The following is a 27,748-nucleotide window of genomic DNA, read 5'->3' on the forward strand; positions in this document are numbered from 1 at the left end:
GAATATGGAATTTCAGAGTCAGGAGATGAGGGGCATTGTGAACTCTAGTGAAACAAGGGTTTTGAAGTCAGAATACTGGTGCTGGAGTCACAACTTGGCTACTAGCTGATGACCTTGGACAAGTCACTTCCTTTTTCTGGGTCTCAGTTTCCTCACCTATAAAATGAGAAAAAATATTTGTACTTTCTGCCTCACAAATTTGTTGAGGAAAGTGGTAAACTTTAAAGTGCTATTTTATATATTCATACATCACACACATATGTTATACACAATATACATAAGCACTTTAGATAACATTTGTATATTTGCACATCTATATATGTATAAATGTTTACATAAAATACACATTTATATATAAATACTAAAACATATATAAAAATTCTATATATACTTATTTATATATACAAAGATATATGTATATAAATATATACATTTATAAGTATATATATACTTAATCTATATATTAATCCATATTAAAAATTTATAAACATGTTATTATTAGCATTACAGTCAAGACTTATCACTATAATTTAACCCACAAGCAAATAAGTACCCTCTCTCTATAACACTATGTTTGGCAGTAAGGATTTTTGAAGAAATAAATAAGAAATACAACCTTCCCTTCCTATCCTGGCCCTTGCTTTTCCTCCCCTTTTCCTCTCTTTCCTCCTATAAGTAGGGAACATGAAGTACACACAAATAACTATATTACAAAAAGGACCTTCGAAGAGAAGAACAAACATAGGAATAAAGAAATATTTCATAGAGAAGATGATATTTGGACTAATCTTGAAAGGATGAGTAAGGATTTTACTGGGCAGAGATGAGGGTGGGAAGATGAGGCATGCCTGGTGCAGGGAATCACCTGATTGTTCAGACCAGAGAGAGAGAGGTAGGAGAGCCTGAACTTGTCCAGCATCAACAAACAGTTTAGAGCAGAATAGTATAAGATAAGATTGGGAAAAAAAGGTGGATACCATTTGGTGGAGAACCTTGAATAGGTAATAGGGAACTTAGGAAGGATTTTGAGCAAAGGAGTGTGATGATTGCCCTGTGACTAAGAAGATAAATTTGGAAGAAGAGACAGGGATAAACTGAAAAAGAGAATATCTAAATGGAGGTGAAAAGACTTAATTAAACGATAAATCAGTAATACAGGCCAGTGGCACTGAGGACTTATTATTAGAGCAGTAGGAATAGGAGATGATTCCTATGATAATAGAAAAAAAGAAGAATAGAATATGAGTAAAAAATAGTGGCAGTAGAGAGGAAGGAATAAAGAGAGAGATTTTAACTTGGCAGTTAATCAGAAGTAGGAAGCAAGAGTTTGAGATTTTAAGCAAATCTTGTAGCCTTTATGGGCCTTGATTTCTTTATCAAGTAAATTAAGATAATAACATCTGCCCAAACAAAATATGATTGTGAAGGTTATATAAAAAATCAGTGTGAAATTGCTTTTTTTAAAAAAAATCAAAAGTGCTACACAAATATAAGAAAAATGGTAGTTACATGAAAGTTTTGCACCAAAAATCCCTAACTTTGGACATATAAATAAAATTAAATGAGAAGGAATTGTGCAATGCTATTCAAACACAAAACTAAGGACATTAATGGCTTAATTGAATGAGCAATCCTATATATTATCATAGGGATTTCTTTTTTAATGGGTTGGTCAAAATGACAGCTGAAGTTCCATTCTAACTCTTAAATTCCATCATTTTATAATACCGTGACTGTAATATTTCTGGTGTTAGAAAAATGATAATCTCTTTTGGGTTATTGAGTTGTTGATCTAAATCTAAAGTATATAATATAAAAAAACTAACCAATATAATCATATATTAAAGTAGGAGTCTCCAAACTTTTTGTGAGGAAGAGCTACTTTTGATGATTTTGAAGTTCCAAGTTCCCTGGTACAGAAGAAGAGGAGATGTGGCAGTCAAGTAGGTATGTGAATAATTTTTGTGAGTATTTGGGGGTAAGGGGAGAGGAAAAGAGTAAGGGATATGTGTATATGTTTGTGTGTGTGCACACACACATGCATGTGTGCATGTTCATATGTGTTTGTGTCTGTGTCTAGGAAGGGGAAAAGTGAGTGATAGTGAATCCTTTCAGTGAATGGGGAGTACTTGAAGCCTGGAAATTTCCAGTAAAATTTAGAGAATAAGAATAGGATTAGATATTGTTGCTGTTTTTCAGTCCTGTCTGACTCTCCATAACCCCATTTGGGGTTTTCTTGGCAAAGATACTGGAGTGGTTTTCCATTTCCTTTTCCAATTCATTTACAGGTGTGGAAACTGAGTGAACAAAGTTAAGTGACTCCCCCCCCCCCCCGGGTGACACAGCTAATTATTGTCTTGAGGATAGATTTGAACTTAGGAAGATGAGTCTTCCTGACTCCAGATCCACTATACCAACTGGGATTAGATATCAAATTGGAAATAACAGCTACTTGTAGGTCTACCTAGCAAGATTTCAATATATACCATTATATCATAGAGCCTCCCCTTGAGGGAGCAAATTTTATTTTGCTTCATCCTTTACTCCAGTGAAGTGAATGAATGCTTAATCAGCAAACTGAAAATTTATCCATTGATTCATTTTAGTGTATTAACATTCTCTTGGTGCCTTGAGGAATACAATGAAATTCCCCTGGCAGTGAGTTTACTCCCAAAGAGAAGTTTACTCAACCCCATAGAATCCAGAGCTTTAAAAATCTCCAACAGGTGCAGCTTTAGAGAACTCTTTAAACTGGTATGAATCAGTTACTAAATAAAATGGTGAACTCACTGCAAAAGCCTTAAAAGAGAAATGGAATAACAATGGAGTGAGTGTGCTAGGGTCTAAAAGTCAAAGAAGGCAGGACAGAGGTTCAAATCAAGAGAGATCACCTATCTAGCACACAGTATATTGGGGAAATGACTTTACAGTACTCAATACTAATGAAATGAATGGACTCTGGGTCACATGTTGGGGAAACCTTCATCTTACTCTTTAATGACCTCAGAGCTTGTAAAATGAGCTTGAAGTCATTCCCACATCAGACTACATTGGTGTGATTTATCATCTACAAAGAATTCAACACTGGCAACAATACTGACAGGTCAGATAATTGACATGGGCATTTTAACAAGACCTATGATAAAAAGCAGATTTTTAATTTAAAGGGTATATTAACTGTAGACATCTAGCTTAGAAGAGGCAACCAAGTAATGCAGCATATAAAGTTCTGGTTCTGGAGTTAGGAAAAGTCATCTTTTTTTTTTTTTTAGTTTTTGCAAGGCAATGAAGGGTTTAAGTGATTTGCCCAAGATCACACAGCTAGGGAATTATTAAGTGTCTGAGGCTGGATTTGAACTCAGGTCCTCCTGACTCCAGGGCTGGCAGTCTACCCACTGTGTCACTTAGCTGCCCCTAAAAGTCATCTTTCTGAGTTCGAATTTGGTTTCAGACATTTAATTGCCATGTGGTCCTGGGTTTGTCAAGTAGCCTATTTGCCTCAGTTTTCTCATCAGTAAAATTCAGTTGGAGAAGAAAATGGCAAGTCATTCCAATAGCTTTGCCAAGAAATTTCAAATGGAGTCACAAAGAGTCAGACATGACTGAAAAATGACTGAAAAACAACAATCTAGTTTAGAGAAGTCTGGGGGATGGCACACAGTCCCAGTCTTCAAACCTTTAAAAAGATTGTTGTGCAGGAGAGTGATTAGATTTGTTTTACTTAGGTTCAGGAAACTTGAAGTAAAAGTAATGAATGGAAGTTACAGAAAGGAAGGTTTTGGTTCATTATATGGGTTTGAGTTTTTCCAGAAAAGGGCCGAACTGGGTTGAGAAAGGAGTTCTCTGTTACTGTAGGTATTCAAATAGGAATAATTTAGAGGATCTTCATTGATAAACAGTGGTGAGACTACTTGACCTTTGATGTCCCTTCTAAATAAAGATTCTATAATGTTCTATGGAAAATTACCTTTGGTGCAACATTGGTCCCTTTGTTATAGGCTATATTTTCCAAGGCTGTGGAACCTGCACTTCCTAGATCATTGCTAAACCAAGAATGGTATAACAGTCTCTTTTTTAATAGGGGGGCTTAAAAGTAAATGCAGTACAAGTCTAATAAGAGACTTCTTTTGTTTTAGAAGCCCTAACCCAAAGTGAAGTAGCATGCTAATGCTGGAATGGAGTACTACAGGATCCTTTTTGACTTAAATAAACCCCATTTTAAGGAGAATTGTGAATAAGATAGCTTTCTACTAGGGTGATAAGAAGCTGGAAGAGAGGGAAGGAGAAAGGGAAGGGAATAAGGATCTATACAGCATCTACTAAGGGCATCTAGGTAGATAAAGGTAGATAAAGCACTGGTCCTGAAGTCAAGAAGAGTAATTCAAATTCCATCTCAGATACTTAATAGATGTGTGACCCTGGGCAAGTCACTTAACCTTACTTTGCCTCAATGGCAAACCATTTCTGTATCTTTGACAAGAAAATCCCAAATAAGATCACAGAGTTCAATACAACTGAACAATAACACCAACTAAGTTCCAAGAACTCTGTTCTTCATAAGCCTGAAGGAAGATGCTACTTTTATTCCTATTTTGCAGTTGAGGTAACTAAGGAAAACAAAGGTTAAATGACTTGACCAGAGTCACATAATTATTAAGTTTCTGAGGTCAGAATTTGGCCTCAAATCTTTCTGACTCCAGGTCCAGCACATTGTAGCACCTGCTTCAAATCAAAAGGATTAAATCACATTCTACTTCTTCCTTTCCTTTAACCCCCTACAATTTTTGTATGAGAGAAGTCAGGTTAGAATGGACATCCAAAGTTGACTTTGAGAAAGAAAATTATAAAAGCCTGAGATCTAATCATGAAAGTCCCTATATAAAAAGTTCTTCCAGCTTTGCCTTGGTGATAAAGATGGGGAAGGAAAAGGAGGAAAGATTTATGGTCTGATTCAATGTGCATATCCTGTCTTTGTAATTTTTAAAACCATCAGCTAGCTGATCCATACCCTTCTATCCTATTAGTTGAAGGAAAGGAAGGAAAGTTTGGGTCCCATTTTTGGGTCCCCTACTTTCCCTATTCTAGGGACGATTTTGATTTTAAGGACTAATTAACTACCCTACCTACTCTCAGAACTGCTTAATAAGTGTTGAAATTACTATAAAATTTCATGAATGATATGACAGTAAATCATTTCACGCCAGAGATTATAGTGACATTGTTATTATCACCACCAACTGCCTAACCTTCTTTAAAAAAAAATTTCCCTCAGAAAATTTAATTCCCTATAGTATATTTTTCTTTTCCAGCTCATCCTATTTTAATTGCAATCTGCCTATGAACATGTCCAAATGATAAATAAGGCCAGCTGTTAAGCTGGTTGAATAGAATTCTGAATTAGCCATCATAAAATGAGTGAATGTCAGGCTAATCATAAAATTTATATCATAGAAGTTTAGGGCTAGAAGTTAGTTCTGGTTCAAACTACTCATTTCCTAAATGAGGAAACTGGAAATTCAAAGAGTTGCTCAAGATCACCCAGCCGACGATGGATACAAAGAGGACAATACTTTCCAACTTCCAATCCAGTGCATTTTATGGAAAATGATTACATTTGCAAAATATAACATAGCAGGTATTCTCCATTTTACAGACTGAAAAACTGAGAATATCCTTGGCCTGAGATGTGAGTATCAGTGTAGGAAAAATACACTCAATATCCCCCCGAGTTGTAATTTTGTCTGCTGAGTGGTATATGCCCTTTCTCTTTGTGAACTATGAGCCTAGTCATATTTGCTGATCCAGTTTATTTCAGGCATCTTAAGTAAGGACTTCTCAAGTTGAGTCATTAAGATGACTGAAATAATCAGCCCAACAGTCAGCTAAATTGATGTATTTTGGTTGTCTTAACAAATGGATGATTAGTGTCCTTCTTCATCCCCCTTTTGGAACATACTCAGATGACCACATGGGAAGTTGCAAGGTTCTGGAATGACCATCAAGAATGATTTGAAAGGGCAAGCACTATGACACAATAGTCAATTTGCTGTACCTTGAAATTCACTTTAAATATAAAAATAAGATTGATATGAAATTATAATTGCCCTCTCATTTTGCAGCATAAGCTTGGAATTGGGAGAGAAGAAATTTCTGAGATGAAATAAGTACATATTTGACTGTAAAGAAATTTTTAAAAATATAGCAGTATATTCAGTGTTTCCAACTAAAGTTTAATATTGAAAATTTATTTCAGGTTGTATATTATATTTATAATACTGGTTAGGGATTATAAATAATAGGATTATAGGATAATAAAGCTGGAAGGGACCTTAGAAGGAATCCAGGTTTTTCCTTCATATAGTTTCATGAGGTAAGATTTAAGATACTCAGTGAATAAAATGCCAGGCCTGGAGTCAGGAAGACTCATCTTACTGATTTCAGATCTGTCCTCAAATGACTGCTAAGTTGTATTATCCTGGACAAGTCACTTAACCCTTAGTTCCTCATCAGTAAAATGAACTATAGAAGGAAATGGTAAAAACACTCCAATATCTTTGCAAAAAACCCAAAATCCCAAATGGGAACACAAAGATTGGATACAACTGAAAGTTACTGAAAAACAAAATTCCAAATTTACATAACACTGGGTAATGTTACAATGTATTTCTATTATATTTAGATTTTAAAAAAGAAAGTTATAATTGAAACAAGGCAGAACTTTAATATAAAGAATTGAATTTAGTATTCATCACTCCAACAAGGTGAAAGTGAGTAAAAAAATTAACATTTACCCTGAACTCCATGTTATCTAGTAAGTGCTAAATAAATACTTTAGCTGAATTTAATTTGGTGATATATCAATAGTACATGGACCTCATGGCTTTAAATGATTTTGGAATAATTTTAGAATTATATTGTTTTAACCCTTTCCTTTTAACAAAACTTTTTTGCCCACTGAGAAGGTCAGTCAAAATGCTTTTTAATCTAGATTCGCAGGACAGTAAAAGAACATGAAACTGGAGCTATGATGTTCATTCAGGAGAGCTGAAGTTTTGCCAAGGTGATCTCACCCAACAAGTAGCAGCAGAAAGGTATTTGCAGAAAAGTAGGACAAAGTCCCTGTATCAATATAAGAAGTGAAATTCTCCATCTGTTCCAATAAACCATCTGTGTTTAATGAGGAAGTTTTTCTTTTATTTTGATCTGCACAACAATCCTAATCAACTTTCCAAACTTTTCTTTTTTGTTCCCTCTTCTACTCTTCTGCCTTACCCTCTACACCTTCCTATGCCTATTATACTATACTGGGCTCAGAACATCAAAGGTGCTCAATGGATTCATTTACCAGTTCAATGAAGCTACCAAAAAACTAGACACCCACATACATAACCTTTGTCAAATTGTTTGCCATCTCATTGGGGGAGGGATGGGGGAGGAGAGGGAAAGAATTTAGAACTCAAATCTGAAAAAAGAATGTCAAAATTGTTTTTGTAAAAACATGCATGTAATTGAAAAACATTTTTTTAAAAAACTAGTCACCATTTTCCAAGTCAAAAGGAATATAGATTAATACTTGGATGCTCAGTCTTCTTCATGTGTCATTTTAGTTCATATTATCTTTCCCTAAAGGCTTGATTGTCAGAAATCTAAAGAATTCCCTGCTTTTCTTTCTCTTTCTTTTTTTTAGGTTTTTTTTTTTTGCAAGGCAAATGAGATTAAGTGGATTGCCCAAGGCCACAAAGCGATGTTATTATTAAGTGTCTGAGGTCGGATTTGAACTCAGGTACTCCTGACTCTAGGACCGGTGCTCTATCCACTGTGCCACCTAGCCACCCCCATTTCTTTTTTTAAATTAAAAAAAATTTTTCTTGCTTTTCTTTCTTGTTGAACCCTTTCTCCATATTTTATAACCCATTCTGTGGTCACTAATATTCTGGTTTAGGGCTGGGTAGAAATTTAGAACCTAACTTGAGTCTGTTCATGCTAATTCTAAGGAACCAGGAAGAAATGCTGCTATTCACCTGCACTAGATATGTTCTGTCTGTTCTCCAGAGAACAGGAATGGAATATATTTCTTTTGAATGACCAAGATAAATAGCATCTCTACTAAATTTTCCAAATTTAGTTGTTTCTATATGTTTGACTGGCAGGTAAGGTCAAGGCAATGGAAAACATAAGATCACAGAAATGAATACCACAGACCTTTCTCTGGTCAAACTATAACAATGTCCAAGAAAAACCATAAAATCTCTAGCATTGATGAGGGATGCCACTTTACTATTTATTGAATTTGACATATATCCTTCTTGATATCTGTCTTGAAGACCTGATTTAGACTTGCAGTTCCGGTTTGACCTCTCAGAGACTCAGTTTTCTCAGCAATAAAATGGGAATGAAAAAACATGTGCTACCTTTTTCACAGAATTATCTTTAGAATAGATAGAGCCAGGGTGGCTAGGTGGTGTAGTGGAGAAAGCCCCAGCCTTGGAGTCAGGAGTACCTGGGTTCAAATCCGACCTCAGACACTTAATAATTACCTAGCTGTGTGGCCTTGGGCAAGCCACTTAACCCCATTTGCCTTGCAAAAACCTAAAAAAAAAAAAGAATACATAGAGCTGCATAAATATGAGCAATTTTTGTTATTTAATTAATGTCCAGTAGGAGAAACTTAAACAGTTTGTGGACTATCAAAGTCTCAGTCTCTATAGCTCTTTTATGCTTTTAACTATTTATAAGTTTCTTCTCCAGAGAAAAGTTAGTGAAGTTGGGTGTGCTGGTAAATGTTTAACAACCAGCTTGTTGTTGTTCTTTCAATTTAATCTGCATTATTAAAATTTTTATCACTTTCTAAAGGCCATGGTGAGAAGAAATTATAAAGCAAGAAAAGATACACTTTTTTTTCTTTTGTCATTTATACTGAAGAGAAGTTATATAGATTTCTGCTGATGTACACTTTCTGAAATAATTCATTAAAATGTTGATGTCTATCTTTTCCAGTATTGGTAAGTTAATATGCAACTTCCATGAGTATCTTAATAAATGCTATGAATTGGTAAATAATTTATTTTTTGGAGACTGAATCTGGTGATTTCATCCAAGCCTCTCATCAATCTTGCCTAGAAGTGTAGTCACCATTCACCATACTACTGTTGAACTGGGGATTGTCACAGAAGCTTTGACCTGCTCTTTTTCTGACCTTGAGCTAATTCTTTCCTCCTTAGATGGCCTGGTGGCATCCCTACTTCTAGGGACTTACCATATTGATGCTTGACTTACTGAGTAGACTAGATGGGCTAGACCGACTGTAATTCAGATCTAGAACACAAGAGATCCATCAATCCATCCCCACAGGTAGTAGAGGGACAGCTAGGTGGCGCAGTGGATAGAGCACCAGTCCTGGAGTCAGGAGGATCTGGATTCAAATCTGATCTCAGACACTTAATTATTACCTAGCTATGTGACTTTGGGCAAGTCACTTAACCCCATTGCCTCAGAAAACACACACAAAAAAAATACAGCATAGGTAGTAGGGACTACAAATATGTCTGCCACTGTCAGCAATTGATAAATAATTTATATGTTCTGCAAATTGTACTTTTCCTCTTCCTTTTCCACCAACAGAGACCTCACCCACAAAACAGTCTCCTTATCCATAAGAAACATGTAGGTTTCTCATTTTGTTCTGAATCATAAACTATAATAAACCTTTGGGGATGTTTCCTTTTTTAATCCATGAGGTATAATTTCACTCTAAATTTCTAAATAAGATTTTTCAAATTTGTTTTTTAAAAATAATTTTTAAAAGTAATTGAATCCAAAATATAATGATTCTTATACAAACTTCCCCACCAAAAGTCCCCACCTCAGATTCTTGAGTTCCTATGAGAAGGCTATGGGGCAGAATGACACTGCCCAATGAGTTGGGGAATAGGAAATAGGAGAATTATCTTTTAGGAAGTCACTACTTACTCTCCATCACTAAAATCTAGATGTGATGGAATCAAATATTTTCCAGGAATTAGCCTATCCAATTGTCCTGGGGACACCAAAATACTATCTCAGGATGCAAGGAGATAAAACACAAACAGATAAGTATGAAGGAGGAAAGACTATGTATGTGTATGGGAAGTCCCAGTTGTGGAACTGGTTATAGACAAAATTAATAGGAAGGTAAAGTCCCTTTCACTGCCTTTTCCCCACTCCAACCACTCTTTTCATGAAGATGTTTGCTCTCAGTTGATGCCTAAAAACTTTAGGATTTTTTTTTTTTGCCAATGTTATTTTAATGATACAAGAAGGAGAGACTATCAAAAAGCCTTCAAGGACCAAATGATTGACTGGCTAATGATGGTATTAACTCCACTAAGACAGACAAAGAAGGTATCTCTCAACTGAGAATCTTACCCTTACTATTTCTTGGAGGCAACCTTCTGCTCTATCTCTGTATATGGCAGAACCTGTCTAATTGACAAGATTCACATCTTGGGCTTCAGCTAAGATTACTGGACTCGATTTGGGCTAAAATATCTCAGGCTCAGATCAATTGGAGTGTTACTCCTTGGCAAGTTTCTACTAACATTTTAAAGAAAGAAACCTGATTACCAAAAAACCCCCACCCCAACCAAATCTACCTCAAAGCTCCATTTTAAAAGCATCTACTTTTAGGGTAGGATCCCCCAATCCCATATTTTAAAAATAACTATTATAATATTATACTATTATAGTATATAGTAATATTACGATCTATTTATATTTAAAATGTTTGTTTCCTTGTTTGTCTTTCCCCTTTGTGAGCAGTAATTAACTATGTATCAAACCTTTCCTATGAGAGTTTCAGAACATTAGAAAGCCTCTGGCATATCCTTCCTTATTTATTAGGCTTTTTATTATTTTTATTCCTACATTAGTAAAATCACAGATGTAGACTATTTAAAAAACCCCTGATATATAGAATTTTCTTCCCTTTTTATATATGAGGAAAATTAGAAAGCAGAAAACAAAATAACTACCTTAAATCAGTAGGAGGTTAAGAGTTCCAATTTCTGGTTTGAAACTATCTACTGTCACTTCTTTCATGAAATTTTACAGTTGGAAGGACAGCTAGAAATAATCTAGTATAGTTTTATAATTTTACATATTAAGGAAATTAAGGTTCAGAGAATCATTAAATGAGTTATCTGGGGTCAAACAACTTGTTGATGTCAGGAGCAGGATTAGAACTCAATCCAGGGCTCTTTTCATTCTACATAAAATGCTGATATTTTGAAACAAAAGAAGAATTTTTTTTTTATCCTGAGGAAACCTAAGAATGTTTTTTCTAATCTTCACAGTGATCTTGTAATTATGTGTGATTGTTGTCTTCATATCTCTGTCTCCTTGTGTCTGGCACAATGTCTGTTACATTGTAGTAGGTGCATAATTAACGGTATGCTATTACTACTATTGCTAGGGCACTCTTGTTAAGTATGAGGAGAGGAAGACTAAATACAATATAGTTTTATGTTGGGGAAAAACCAGAATGATTCCTCGACAAGTGGAAAATACTTAAACATTTCTTTCTCTTTCTCTGTCCTACTCCTTTCCTCCTCTTTATGCATCACTCTGTGTGTGTGTGTCTGTCTGTCAGTCTCTGTCTCTGAAATATTATAGGATCATGTCTAGACCTGGAAGGAGCTATTCTAGTCCAATCACTTCATTTTAGAAGTCAAGTGACTTGTCCAAGTAAGCATCAGAGGAAAGTTCTGAATTCATATTCTTTTCCTCTGGGGTCTATATTATGTTCCATTTCACACCATTCTCAAAAGAGAGAGATATTTAAGATTGAATGAACTTATCAGGATTTATCAAAGGAAGTAAAAAAGGAGTGCGGGGTCCACTGAACATACAGTCAAACTTTCACAGCTGTTTCATGAGCCTTCTAATTTATTGTGAGACTATCTATACCCAAGGATGCAGCCAAATTCAAGGTCCCTTTCTGAGAATTTTAAAACCAAATTAACTCTGGGACTGAGACTTAAGAATGAACACATTCTCCTTAGTGAGCGACTATTGCCCAATATATAAACTTTCCAGAAAGTGGTGACCTCTCAGAGGATTGCTGAAAGCCCATTAGTGAACAGAGCACCGTTGTCAGGGAGCTGCATTGGCAGAGATTTTAAATGAAATTGAGGAGATGTAGACTGCTTGCCACCTAGAGGTAGTCCTTATTAACCATATTTATGCATACCTTGGAGGAGGGGTAGTTATAGTCTTTTCAATTGGAAAACAGTTATTCAAATCCAGCATCAGACACTTACTGACTGTGTGACCCTGGACAAATCACTATCCCTGCTTGTCTCATTTTACAGTTGTAAAATGAGAAAGAGAAGAAAATGAGACAATCCCTCTAGTATCTTTACCAAATTGGGTAATAAAATGTTGGAAATGATTGAAATAACAACAAAAATTCTTTTAAAAATACTTAGCATGGGGGCAGCTAGGTGGCGCAGTGGATAGACCAATGGCTCCGGAGTCAGGAGGACCTGAGTTCAAATCCAGCCTCAGACACTTAATAATTATCTAGCTGTGCGACCTTGGGCAAGTCACTTAACCCTAGTGCCTTGCAAAAAAACTAAAAAAAAAATACTTAGGTTCAAAATTGAGAAAAAGATTTAAGTGTCAATTAGGGATAGGGATTGGACCTGTGATTTCATTGATTATAGGGACTTCTTGAATGAGGAAAACCCTCTACCAATGTAGGTGGAAACCTCTTTATAATTTATGGTCTTAGAGAATTGTCAGTAAAAGGTTAAGTGACTTGCTCAGGGTCACAAGACAAATATGTGTCTTAGGTCTCCTTGATTCAATGCTACTTCTCTTGATCTAAATACAGCTCAGAAATGAAGATGATGATGATGTTCAATTAATTAGACCTAGGCTTTATATCAAATGAGTTTTTTCCTTGGTGTTTGCAACGCAATGGGGTTAAATAACATGCCCAAGGTCACACAGCTGAATAAATATTAAGTGTCTAAGACTGAATTTGAACTCAGGTCCTCCTGACTCTAGGACTAGTGTGCCAGCTAACTACTCCTATCAAATGATTCTTAACCTGTAATTTATGAACTTAAAGAAAAAGTTTTTTTGGATAACTATGTCAAGATAATTAGTTTCCTTTGTAATCCTACATATTTTATTTTATACATTTACAGACTTTATTCTGAGAAGAGATCCAGGTGCTTTACCAGATTGCAAATCTGGTCCATGCCATTAAAAAAGATCCTCACTCTGCAGAATATAAAGTCTTCAGGGAAAAGAGTTGGAATGGTAGAAATCATTCTATTGGGAAATATGAACAGATATGAACAGTCTAATTGGACTTGTGTTATGTTCAGTAACTTCACCTAGATGCTTTGAGGACAAATCGGTAACCGTGTACTCTTAAAAACACTTTACCAGGGGCGTCTAGGTGGCGCAGTGGATAGGGCACTGACCCTGGAGTCAGGAGTACCTGAGTTCAAATTCGACCTCAGACAATAATTACCTGGCTGTGTGGCCTTGGGCAAGCCACTTAACCCCACTGCCTTACAAAAACCTAAAACAAAAAAACAAAAAAACCACTTTACCAGCAAAAGAACAAATGGTTGTTCAGGGTAATTAAAAGGATGGCCTGTAGTTTCCAGATAGAACATACAGTCTAGTATGACACATGAACTGATTAAAGCTCTGTGTGTTTACTTTGAAAAATGAGCCTCAGAAGTCTAGTGTTTTATAGTGAACATTATATGTTCAGAGGCTTCCTAAGCTCTTGTCCTTTATTAGTGGTAGAGACGTGTTCTTCTTTTATAGACAAGAGCAGAAGTCATCTCAAGAGTAGCTAGATTATTTTGGGCGGATGACTTTAAAAGCAGTAACACTATCTCATTCAGCATTTTTAGAATATTAATAGAGTAGCAGAGATTTTGTTTTCATGACTATGCCTGGAAACTGTTTTCCTACCCTTTGTGAATCATTTCACCACCTCTCTCTGAAAGAGGTCATTATAAGTGTCCTTCTTGACTAATAGAGAAATTGAGGCATGAAAAAATTTGCAGTCAGAGTCATTAACTAGAAATTTTTGCATTCAGGTAACAAAATACATCATCAGGTTTACTTTTTAAGTCAAAGTCAATTGAGCAATGAGAGAGAGAGAGAGAGAGAGAGAGAGAGAGAGAGAGAGAGAGAGAGAGAGAGAGAGTGTGTGTGTGTTTGTTTTGGGAGATGGAAAATACCAAGACATCAAATCAGTGGGTGACTAAAAGCAAGGCTGAAATGAACTGGGGTGGAATTCACAGCAAGGGAGAAAGGATGATATTTAGTAGCTTTTGATTTTAATTAATTTTTTTTTTAGTTTTTGCAAGGCCATGGGGTTAAGTGGCTTGCCCAAGGCCACACAGCTAGGTAATTATTAAGTGTCTGAGGTCAAATTTGAACTCAGGTATTCCTGACTCCAGGGCAGGTGCTCTATCCACTGTGCCACCTAGCCATCTCCTAATTAATTATCCTTAATAACTATTTGCTATCATCTCAAAAAGGGATGCCATGAAAGAGAAGAAAAGGAGAGACTTTAGAAGTCAAAATTTAAAAATCTCAAATATTAAAAAAATATTTTTACTTTTAATTGGAGGGGAAAATAAAATATTATTTAAAAAATAATAAGGGGGCAGCTAGGTGATGTGATGGATAGAGCACCAGCTCTGGAGTCAGGAGGACCTGAGTTCAAATGTGACTCAGATACTTAATAATTGCTTAGCTGGGCCACCTTGGGCAGGTCACTTAACCCCATTCCCTTGTAACTCCCCCCCAAAAAAATACACTGCTGACATCAAGTTTTTCTAGGTTGCTGTACTTTCTAGTCTATAAATACCTCTTTTTACATCAGCAGAAGGAAAAATATAGTTTCTATCTCCCAACCAGCAGCTTTGTGTTCTAGTCACCTTTCTAAAACAACAAAAAAGAAGGTAAATCAGATGAATAATTTGGGCAGAAATCTCACAGTGTTCTACACCATCATGAATAATCAATACTTTTGGCTAGTTGTGAAATAACATTCCTAAAGGATAATTTTGATTTTGCTCCATGAGGTACTCCTTTAGGCCCATTTGATCTCACAGCAATCTTTATAGACTGCCTCTTTTTTTCATCAAGGCTAAATGGAAGGATGGACATGAGAAGTAACAACAGCAATGGGGCATGGCTGTGCTTCTGACTCTTAAATTTTTTCATCATGATTCAGCAATTCTCTCAATCTGGAACTTTTCTCACCTGCAATATTCTTCTATCATGTCAGCCCCCATTCTCTCATTAGTAAATTCCTTATGGGTTCTCCATTTTGGAGATGGACCCAGGTCCCTCTTTTTTCCTCTTCCCTTTCATGTGTTGACTTTCCCCATTGGAATGTAGCTTCCTGTCTTTCTAATTTCTATTATTTGTATCCTCAATTCACGAGACAATTGAGTTGGCACATAATAAACACTCACTAAATATTTATTGCCTTGCCTCACCTGCTTCACTTGGTAGCCTGAGAGCTGTTGAAAGAGTTTGGCTATTAGGCCTTTATGAATATATTAATAAATATTTTCTAAGTTTTAAGGTCATATTTCCTATATTCATTAATTTTTCTGTTACATTCTTGATTGCAAAAAGCACATCAATGTTTATAAATTAGAGAATATTTACAATTCTTGTACCATATAATTTTTTTCATTTATTCAACAAGTATTTATTGAAAATCTATAGTATAAATAGCACTGTGCTTTTTTCCAGCTTTGATGCACATATATAAAAGGTTTTAATTTTGACAGTTTCTTGAAATTAGAAATTTGGGTTCAAAGTTAATTTTGGAATGTTCTATTCTCTCTATCTTTGTTGTTTTATTTAAAAACTTAAAAGCACTTTTTCCTTTCCTGTGCCTACTTGTATCTCTCATTACCTAGGTTAAATTCCAGTTTTCTGACTCCAAGACTCATAACTCTATCCAATAAACCTAGCTGTGCATTGCAAGAATTATAATTTTAGCCTTAAATACTTCATTGAAAGGTTGCAAATATGAAAACCTGGAATTTCTCGTTATTCTTTTCACCTGTTAAATTCTTATCCATCTTTTAAAGACTATTTCAAATGTTACTTTTTCAATAAAGACTTCTCTTACCAAAAAAAACAAAACAAAGCAAAAACAAAAACAAAAAAAAGGGGCAGCTAGATGGCTCAGTGGATAGAGCACCAACCCTGGAGTCAGGAGGACCTGAGTTCAAATTTGACCTCAGAAACTTAATAATTATCTGTGTGACCTTGGGCAAGTCATTTAACTCCATTACCTTGCAAAAAACAAAAAAACAAAAGCAAAGACTTATCTTTCATCAGCTGTAATGATCATTTCTCTCCCCAGTCTCACATACCATTTTGCTTTACATTCCTCTATTGTATTTAGCATTTTTAGTATGAATGATAATTATTTGCACATAACTTATCATTCTTCTAAACTGTAACTCTCTATGAGAGGCAGGGAGTAAGGCTGATCTAAACTGCATCTTCACTAATGACTAAAATAATGTTTTGTACACAGAAGGTACTTAATAACTATTTGCTAGTTTGAATTAAATTTTTAAAAGTATATGATTTAAATTTAAAATGTCTCAAGAAATAGGGAAATTAATGAATTTGCAATCTGATATCCAAAATCTCCAAAGAACATCATAATATGAAAATAATACTGTAAAAATATGACACTATACAAATAAAATAGAAGTGACTTTGAAATTTTGCCTCCAAGGTAATATTTATGTGGAGAAAGATGGATCATAGCAAAGATAGCATGAAAGCACTAGTCCAGGAAAATCAGAAGCATAAACTAGAACCCTAATCCTCTCACGATAGGACTGTAAAGTTCCCCCTATCTATGTCCACCTTGTCAGTTATTTCAGTTAGCTGTTTCTTAGTCTGTTTCAGGATTCACAGCCTTATTTCCTATTCCAGTAAAAAAATTAAACTCTCAATGCAAAATTTCTTGTTATTGGAAGTGGGAGGAGAGGCCAGGTACCTTAAGTTTCTCCTTTGTCTTTACAATGGCAAACCATTCAGTCTTAGACCTGTCGATGAATCTCTCGTTTCTCAATTATAAGAAACCACAGCAACAGAAAGAATTCAGGAGTTGTGAGTTCATTAATAACTTTGACATTCTTGGTGGAGAGACAATGCAATTGATGGAATTGTCATAGGAGAGGGGAGAGAATAGCTAAAGAAATTAGTATATTAAAACAAAAATAAGAGTTTTTTGATTTTAAAAAAATTTTCTTGAGACAGTGAAGTGGTAGCCAGGAGTCATGAAGACCTGAATTCAAATCCGACCTCTTGGACTTACTAACTGGGTAACTTTAGGCAAGCTACTTAACCTCTCTGCCTCAGTTTCCTCAACTGTAAAATGAAGATGATAATAGCACCTTCTTCCCATGGTTGTGAGGATCAAATAAGATTGTATTTGGGTTTTTTTTGTTTCTGGTTTTTTTTTTAGGTTTTTGCAAGGCAAACTGGGCTAAGTGGCTTGCCCAGGGCCACACAGCTAGGCAATCACTAAGTGTCTGAGACCAGATTTGAACCCAGGCACTCCTGATTCCAGGGCTGGTGCTCTATCCACTATGCCACCTAGCCGCCCTAAGATTGTATTTGTAACATGCTTGTTAGCACAGTGACTATAACAGATCAGGCACTTTAAAATACTACATATTAATAAATATGTTGATGATGCTTTGGATAACTACAATCCTTTTAGAAAATTAAAGTGAGATTGGTCTTCCTTTTTCAAATACCCTTTCACTGTTTATGCTGATTGTTCTGTATTCCATAGGATCAGAATTTGGAAGGGCCCTTAGAGATCATCTCATGTGGTAGTTCTCAAAGTGTGACCTGAGGACCCCTTTCAGAGGGTCTGTGAAGTCAAAATCATACTAAACAGTGTTAATTTCAAATATGATAAATATTGGTAGATATAATTCACATAAGAAAAAGCTCTTTGGGGAAGGAGATCTTCAATAATTTGGAGTACAAAGGGATCCTGAACCCCAAAACATTAAGAACCACTGATTTCATCCGACTCTATCATTTTACAGAGGACATGGAGGTCAAAATGAAGCAAAGTAGTTTATCCAACATCACAAAACTAGTGAGTAGAAGAGCTGAGATTTGAGTACCTAGGTCCTTCAGCTGCTGCCCAACTCTGCCCAAATAGGATAAAGAAATGGAGGAAGCATCTTTTTTTTTAAGGTTTTTGCAAGGCAAATGTGGTTAAGTGGCTTGTCCAAGGCCACACAGCTAGGTAATTATTAAGTGTTTGAGACCGGATTTGAACCCAGGTACTCCTGACTCCAGGGCCAGTGCTTTATCCACTGCGCTACCTAGCTGCCCCCCATCTTTTACTTTCAATTTAGAATTAGTGAAATTTTCTAGTCTACAAGAACTATTAAATTCAAGATTAAAAGACTTCAACAGGAGCAGCTTCCTAAAATTTGAAAAATTGCTAATGATAATTTTAATTCAACATTTGCTTAAGATAAGCATCTTTACATCACATAATTTTATAAAGAAAAACTATTTAGCACCATATGATCAAATATATCATTTCAAAATCCTGAGTAAAAGTACATTTTATAAATCTAGAATGTTTCTCCTTTTTTAATTTTTTTTAAACCCAGACTTGTGATTTCATAGGGTAAGGAACTTCCTTTATCAGTGCAAATTGTCACTCTCTCTGAAATTTATAGTCAGGACATTTGATTTCCTCAATGTATGGAATTCCCAGGATAGGCAACAATCTGGATCTTTTAGTCTTAGAGAGCTGTTTGGAACATTTAGAGACTGAGAGACCTCTCTAGGGTCACAGAGTTAATATGAGTCAGAACCTCCATTCTGAGTCTTCTTGACTCTGAGGCCAGATCTTTATTGAGTATACTATGTTGCTTCTCAGACATTCCTATTTAACCCAACTTATATATAATTCTCCTGGTAAAAAAAAACCTATTTTTGATTGTTTTTACTTAATATAATTATGATACATTAACTCTATTTTTTTCTTTTGTCATTAGCCATAATATTAAAGCTTTTTCACCTGAGTTCTGACTATATTGCCATGCCAGTATTTTGGGAACATTATCTCCAAATATTTAAAGAAATAAAATGCAAAATCCCTTTGTTTCAATGATTTGATGACTCCCAACATTATTTTCTCCCCCCGAAAAAGAAAAAAAAGTAGCATAACCCACAAATTCCTGTTCCCACTCTCCATAACCATTTATGATTTCCCATATGAAATTCACCTCAAAAGCTCTCGTTATTTATACATGAAGAAGGAAGAAATTTTGGAAGATAAAGAAAAGCAGCAAATTTGGATTATCTCAAGCAATGATTTGTAACCTGGGGTCTGTAAAATTGCCTTAAAAGTATTTTTATAACTGCATTTTGAACTGGTTTTATTTTGTAACCCTATATAATTTGTGCATTTAAAAACAATTCTAAAAGGAGATTCATCGGCTTCACCAAGTTGCCAAAAGATTCATAACACAAAATTAATTTAGAATGCCTGATTTAAAAGACAATTGATTATTTGAACTCAAATGTCAGGATGCTTTTGATTATCCCATTTCCAAAGAAGATTTCAACCCCCTCCATCATAATTAGCAAGCACCTCTCTTAGGTGACTACTGACACAAAGCAATAACCAAATGCAAAAAAATATGAGTAAAGGGGATTTCTTCTACCAAGAAATCAATCTTATACACAAAGATATCTAGTATATATGTGTCATTGCTTTGTGATATGGAAGCCATCTGAAAGTAGGAATTATAAAGAAATGCTAGCAATCTGAGTTCTATACAGAGTTTACAGCTTTCAGTTTCCATTCTTTGGAAGGTCTTTTGGACCATATTCTATGGAGCAAGGTCTTTCAGATATATAGAGTACATAAAAGGGAACAAATAGTATCCAGCCAAGCTGCAAAGGGGAAATGGTGCCAAAGCATATGTAGTGTTAAACACATAATTGTCTTTTACTTGTTTTATTCACACCAGATGCTTTTTTTTTTCTTTTAAGTTGTCCAGAGTGTAGTTATTTTTAGCATGGGAGCAACTGCTTTCTTTTTTGGGTCTCTCAGAAAGAGAAATCTCAGTCACAGGGAAGACATCACTTCCAGATCAGTGAGCCTGAATGGGGAAAAGCTGCAGAAGACCTAAACTGCAGATTCTCATGCTGACCTCATCACACGTGACAAGCCCAGACCAAGGAAAAAGAGAATGATGTTTATGAGCAACACAAGAGCAATTTATTTTCTAGTTTGCTTAGGAAGTTGCTTTAAAAAGAGTTTGTTCTAGAAGATCTAGTGTGATTAAAAACACAGGAAATGTTAAACACATTGTCATTTGCTACATCTTGAGTCTGCAAAATTATGGACTTTTTTTTCCCCATCATAGAAACATCTCCAGCATAATACAAAAACATGATCACACCAAGAAGGGATCGATGTTTTATCCATAAAATTTTGGAGGGCATTCAATTTGCGTGTGTGCAATTCATAAAATACAAATCTAAGTGAGTGAGTCCAATGGTGGTGATGGACAAAATTTATAATTTTTATAGGAGACATTTCTGAGGATAGCCATTGACATTAGGTTTGTTCAGAGCAGAGCGCATTAGTTTTGCAGTACAAATAAAATACACGGTTGTCCGGGAGATGATTGGTTTCTTTGGAGGTTTGAGTTGGGCAAATTATATATAATCGCCAAAATAAAACAGGTTTGGATTAGCTAATTTAAAAGAATATTCTCACAGGACAAAAATGTATTTCACACAGAAATTAGGATATTGAAAAATCCTTGAAACTGCATTGTGGGGTGGTGCTTGCCTGTGACCAATTATGCATGGATCTCTTTGCTAGCTGAAAACTGCGCACATATATTATTAAAGCTCATTTAGCCTGCACAGTGAAAAACTAAGGGGTTACCCATAGGACTTGGAAAGAGTCTCTACAGAAAGGGAAAGTGGCAGAAACTGCTTTACTTTTCTTCTGTGGATATGCGGTACAATGCTTCGCCCAAATTCTCAAGCTTCTCTTTGTATTCCAGATCCTGGTACAAGCCTTTGGGAATATTGTTCAGGCCATAGAGCAAGCCATATAAACATCCAGCAATAGAACCAGTAGCTGCACTCTCACCTGCAACAGGAAATGAGAGGGTTTAGTTTTAGAGAATTCAAAAACTAAAAGGAAAATAAGAGCTTATTGTTTCCTACCTTCCCCTCCCCCATTTTTCTTTTATAGATAAGGAAAGAAATCTGTCAATTAGTCAAAAAATATTTATTAAAAGCCTATTATGTCAGTTACTGTATTAGAGAGTTACATAGATTAAAATGCCCTTAAGGAAGAGCAAGTATACACAGATAGGGATAAGTAAAATTAATAAATATAAATTTTGAGGGTAGCTGGGTGGCTCAGTGGATAGAATCTGAGTTCAAATTCAACCTCAGAAACTTACTGTGTGACCCTGGGCAAGTCACTTAACCTCTGTTTGCCTTAATCTATTGGAGAGGGTTATAACAAACCACTTCAGTATCTTGCCAAAAAAAACCCCCACCAAAATACCAAACAAACAACCCATGAAGAGTATGGTCAATAGGGTCATGGAGAGAAGAACATGTCAGAATATCTGAATAACAAATTAGCCACTGTGGGTATCAGTGGGAAGGACTTCTCAATTTGAAACCTTTGATATTGATAGATTACCAAATGGAATTACAACACAAGTCAGGATCCTAAAATGTTTGTCCATCCTTTTCCCAGCCCTACCCTATTTGCTTTCAGATGTCCAGTGCTCTTACTTTATCAATATCTATTCCTTAAACTGCTAGAAATCTATGATAATTTAGTGAATCTTTAAGGCAGTACACTTTTTTTTTCTTCCAAGGAAGTTTCATTTATATTTTGACCCTTAGCTCTAGAGTGTCTTGTTAAAGAATCACTGTAAGTGGGGTGGGTCCTGTTACAGCAGGTGTGTGATGGTGCTTCAACACTTTTGCCCTAAGAGTAATATTAGAGGTGTGGGATCAGGCTGAGTTAAACCAGTGATTATATTTTGTTTCCTTCTTGGGAATAAGCTATTCTTTCAGGCTTTCCAAACTCCTTTAGATTCTGTCTGGCTATTTTTGCCATATTTGGAAACATGCCAAATTTAGCCTCTTACTCCCATATCTCTTTTTCCTTTTCATCTTTCTTTTGGCTACTGTCAACACCTCCTTCTGATTGTCTTGCATTTGAACACTGTAGGCTCTTTCTGTTCCCTAGCTAAATTACTCTCCTGGATAACTAGGAAGACATACCTACTAAGATTAACCAACTTTTATATTCCTATAAAAATACCCCTAATCTCAAAATCTTTCATCACCTCAGCTTTCTCTCTTTCAATTTTCTTATGAGATAATTCTGCGACTATTTTTGTCCTGATCATATTTTCCCCCCTGCCCCTTCCTCCTTCCTACATCTAATCCATCTGCCCTCACTCTGCTCACTTTAGCTCCCTCCGCCTGATCATTGATTTTTAGTCATAATGGAGAGAGTGCTAGAATTATAGTCAGAAGGAAGAAGTGTTAAATTCTTCTCACTAGTTGTGAGATCCTAAACAAATCATTTAACCTAACTAAACCTCAGTTTCCTCATTTTTAAAATATACTATATATTAGTATATAATTCACAGGAATGTTGTGATATTAGATGAGAAATAAATGCAAATCGCATTGCTTATTGTAGTGATATATATATAAATGTCAGTCATTTTGATCTACTGAGCCCTTCCAACCTTCATAAAACTCCTCCTTTCCTCTTTCTTCTCTCTTTTCCTTTCTCCTATCCTCTTTTCTCATCCCTGCTTTCAAAAAAAAATCCTAACAATCTGCCTCTATTAAACAGTTGTAAAAACTCTAATGTTGAGGCATTTTGTAACTTCACATTACAGCTAGGACTCTTATTTAAGTCTCAGACAGACATTCTGTGTTGTTGTTGTTTACGTGATTAGTCCTCTCCAATTCTTCATGACCCATTTGGAGTTTTATTGGCAAAGATACCGGAGTTGTTTATCGTTTCCTTCTCCAGTTCATTTGATAGATGAGGAACTGAGGCAAACACAGCTAGCAAATGTCTGAAGCCAGACTTGAACTCAAGAAGATGACTCTTAAGCCCAGCATTCAATCCACTGGGCTTCCTATCTGTCCAAGAGATCCTCTATACTATAACTTAATTCTGTTTTTAACCTGTCATTTGTCCTACAGATTTCTTTATCTAATTTTTCCTTGTTATCTGGCAATAGTTTGGATATCTAAACCATAATGTTAAAAGAGAGAGACCTGTCATAATTTCTCTCTTCCCCTAAAGGAAACATGACATAATATTGATTGCACCTATGTTGATTGTAACATTAAGTAAAAACAAACTCAACTAACTTCAGAGAATCAGAGTATCTTTGAATTATAGAAGGAAATTTAAAGGTCATAAAATCACCTTTTCCCAACTTTGCCCACCAAATGTATAGACAAAAATCAGTTAATGACATAATAGTTGATACTGCAGAAGCCATAACATTGATCTAGTCAACTCAACTGAATAAATGCTGCCTTAGTTCTAGGCCAGTATCAGAAATTGAAAAATTTCCACCTGCTCCATCACAATACAATTTGATTATTTTTCTTTCACTGGAATTGGGGAGAAGAGGTCAGCATAGGGTTGCAAAAGAAAACATGCCTGCCACTTGTGTCTCTGAGTATTTGAAACCAATAATAACATAGAAGAAAGAATAAAGAGTGGGACATAATTATTAACTTTGCTCCAAACTGTCTGCTTATTTTGGGAAATGTGTAGCTTAAACCATACTAAGACTTTTGGGATGCTTTGGGTAGACACACATTTGATGTAGTTGTAGTCAATGTGCTCATATTTTTGCATGTTTTCAATTTTTCTTTTAGCATGATTTCATGTCCATGTTTAGATGTCAACCATATACTAATTCTTTTAAAGATTTCCTTAGTATCCTAGAATGTTGAAACACCATGGTTTACTTTGACATTCCCTTATTTGGGAGCATTTTAGTTGTGTAGTTGTTTTCTGCTATCAAACTATGTTTTGTGAGGCTTTTGTAGATGTGGAGAGACCATCTGTTCCTCTCTAAGCAGAGGTAATATTAGTCTTGAATGCTCTCATATTTACCCATGTGGGCAAGTTAACAAAGTTATGAAGAGGATCAGGTTTTAATGGGGGGGGGTATTTAATATTCTTAGGTAACTATGTTGTATAGTGGCTAGAGCACTGGGTTTGGTTGAGTCAAATTCATCTCCCTGAGTTCAAATCTAACCCCAGGCACTTACTAACTGTGTGATTCTGGGAAGTCCCCTATCCTGTTAGTCTCAGTCTCTCCTCTGTTAAATGAGCTGGAGAAGGAAATGGCAACCTACTCCAGTAGTTGTCAAGTGAACCCCAAAATGAGGTCACAGAGTATTGAAAACAACTGAAATGACTACAACAAAAATAAATAATATATTCAGTTGATATAATAATATATAATCTTGTATACTTGATACTATAATATTAACATCATAAAAATGGACAATTTTGAGGACCGAACAGAACTAGGAAGAAGGGAATCATTTATGGCATTGTGCTAAGAACTTTCACAAATATTCTTATTTGATCCTCACAACAGCTTTAGGAAGTAGTGCTATTATGATTAATAAGTGTTTGAGGCTGAATTTGAACTCAGATCTTCTCAACTCTAGGCCTAGTTCTCTATTTACTATACCACCTAGCTGCTAATTTATACACTAACTATAGCATTTAAAAAGCAAAGAAACAAACAACTTTGAAAGATGTAAGAATTACGAGCAAAATAATGATCAATCATGATTCTAGAAAACCAACAATAAAATATGCTGTCCTTTAAACAAGGGTGATAGATTAAGTCTATAAAATAAGACACAAACTCTCTCTCTCTCTCTCTCTCCTTCCCTCCCTCCCCTTGCCCCTCATATATGCATGCATGAATGTGTGTATGTGTGTGTGTGTGTGTGTGTGTGTGTGTGTGTGTGTGTGTGTGGTGTATAGCCATTCAGGAAATTTATTTTACTTGACTATGCCTACTTGTTACAAGAAATTTACTTTACTTTTCTTTCTTTTTTTTTCAATAAAGTGAGAGATGGGATGCAGAGAAAATGGATGTTTTATTTGAAAAAGAGAAGTATGGATGATATAGATGTGAAATCTCATATGAACTTTCAGATGCATTCACCATATTGCTAGTTTTAAATAAACTTTTATTTTACTACAAGAGACCTCTTAGGAGGTGAGAGTAACCTATAAAAGTGTGTGATGAGAAAAAGTCACATCAATAAATTTTTTTAATTTTAAAAAGAAATATTTTCTATATACATGTATATGTATACATATGTCTATATATGTGTATGCTGACTATATACATTTACATGTGTGTGTATATGTGTGTAGATGTATATATGAAGAAGTGTGTGTGTGTATGTGTTTGATGTGTGTGTGTGTGTGTGTGTGTGTGTATAATCCTTCCGGAGAAAGATTTTGGCAAGAGGCACAGGCCATCCTGAAGCTCAGAACCACAAGGCACCAAAACTCACAAATATAAAGGAGAAACTCACCTCCATGAAACATGGCCCGGTTACAGAGCTCTATCCAATTGTCACCTGCTCCCAGAAGAGCATCATATGCTATCATTGGTGCATCATGGCCCCTTCTTCCACCTCTACCTTCTGAACTCCATTTTCTGTAAGTCTGATGAAATGACCAACGTCAGTTATTTGAGCTTTAAAAAATCATTGAATAGGTTTAGCAGTTTTATTCTAGGTTGTTGTGTGGTTGTTTTAACTCCAAACTGATTTTGGGGGTACTTCAAAAGTCATGATCTGCATTTGGATAGATGAGAAAAACTAGACTGGGTAAAAACAAAGTTGACAATAATATCATTTTTTTAATAATAACAAAATTGATTTGATTTCATTGTGGCAGTCATGAAATGCCCAAACAGTAGTGTCATCTTACCTCCTAAACCTGACTGTGATTTTAACAGGGGAGAAGATTAGATCATTATTTTCATGACAATAAAGAATTCCTAGGAAAGAAATTCTTTCTATTAATGCAAGATAGAACATTCTTTGTGATTTCAATACCCAGAAGATTGAAATGTTAAATGACTTTCCCAAGGTCATAGAACCAATAAATGTCAGAGACAGGATTTATACCCAGGTCATCCTGAATTTAATGCAAATTCTCTATCCTCTATACCACTGTGCTATACTGCCTTTCACATTAATAGCCACTCCTAATTTGATACCTTTATTCCAAAGAATTCTTAATTCTTCTCCAACTCAGCTATATCATCTTTTTATCTTCATGATATCTCTTATGTGATATACAGGAGTAACATTCCAACAGACAGATGGAAACCTCAAGGGCAGAGCTATATTTGGGAATTTCTGCAACTTGGCAAGAATCAATAATTGTGTCCTCAGAAAAGTAACTAGGAAACAAGACCTCAGTTAAGAGGTAGTTAGTGGTGATTAGGGCAAGTGATTAGCCCATCATCTAGTAGTTTCCTATTTTACCTTATTATTCTTACTAACTAGGTGCTAAGCTCTGTTGTCTCTACACATTTGAAAGACTTCAAATTCTATCAACACTTGCTAAATATAGCACTGTGGGTAAATTTAGTAACCCTAGTGCAGAGAAAAGGTAATAGATGAGGGTACTGAAAAAAGCTAGGACTAAAATTCAAGCTTCCTGATTAACCAGTGTGGTGGTACAATATGCACATCAGACAATTTATCATTTTCCTGATATCTAATTGATCTATCTAATCTAATATCTAATCTAAGCCTATAGTCATTGTTTTGATTAAAAAGAATGAAAGAATGAAAAAGAAAGAATGAAAGGAAGCAAGGAAGGAAGGAAGGAAAGAAAGAAAGAAAGAAAGAAAGAAGGAAAGAAAGAAAGAAAGAAAGAAAGAAAGAAAGAAAGAAAGAAAGAAAGAAAGAAAGAAAGAAAGAAAGAAAGAAGGAAAGAAGGAAGAAAGAAGGAAGAAAGAAGGAAAGAAATTTAGAGGAACCCCTGAGAATTCTGTTTTGTATTTGAGTAACCATGGATAGTATAATCAATTTGTTTATCCAGGAGTATTCTAATTATGTTTTGGAAATAATTCATATTGAATAAAATTATGTGAAAACCACAAACAGAAACATTTAGTAGGCTGTGTGTTTAAAATATTTGATTTCCTAAAGCATTTTTATAAGAGTACTAGCAGGTATTCTTATCCCTGAATCTTTTTACCTAGGCTAGCAATCTATTCCCTGAAGGTATACCTTCAGGAATCCCTTATGGAATGCTATACAGACAGTTAATATTCTTAAGTTTTTCTGAAGGAAAATCATCAAGTTTACCTTGTCTCTCTCCTCTGCATCATAATGATCAGGAAAAGTGGCTTTACTATCTTGCTCTTCAGCAATTTTTCTCTCCTCCAAAAAAAACTGCCACTTGGCTTCAAAGTAAAACCAGTGTTCCTGGTATTCTAAATGTAAAGAAAATCAACAGTATATTCAATCTTAACAGAGCAATCATTCTGAATAAAGAGGTCACGAGAATAACTTTTTGGTGGTATCTTTGGTGTGTATGTATGTACATATATATATA

At 35.3% G+C, this 27,748-nt stretch overlaps 1 protein-coding gene across 4 annotated transcripts in view; it reads right to left on the bottom strand.

The window, feature by feature from the left end:
- ADPRHL1 (ADP-ribosylhydrolase like 1) overlaps nt 1-27,748 on the bottom strand; it is an 81,581-nt gene that overhangs the window by 11,542 nt on the left and 42,291 nt on the right. For 3 of the 4 annotated variants that reach the window (XM_074192093.1, XM_074192094.1, XM_074192092.1), the window contains exons 5-7: nt 27,499-27,626; nt 25,705-25,837; nt 21,061-21,214 (exon numbers count right to left, since the gene is read on the bottom strand). In XM_074192093.1, coding sequence (XP_074048194.1) covers nt 21,061-21,214; nt 25,705-25,837; nt 27,499-27,626 — 415 coding nt within the window. Of the gene's footprint in view, nt 1-495; nt 21,215-25,704; nt 25,838-27,498; nt 27,627-27,748 lie in introns of those variants that run through there. The other variant, XM_074192095.1, reaches the window with a different exon arrangement.

Source organism: Macrotis lagotis, chromosome 6, assembly GCF_037893015.1.
Source record: "Macrotis lagotis isolate mMagLag1 chromosome 6, bilby.v1.9.chrom.fasta, whole genome shotgun sequence".
NCBI lineage: Eukaryota > Metazoa > Chordata > Mammalia > Peramelemorphia > Peramelidae > Macrotis > Macrotis lagotis.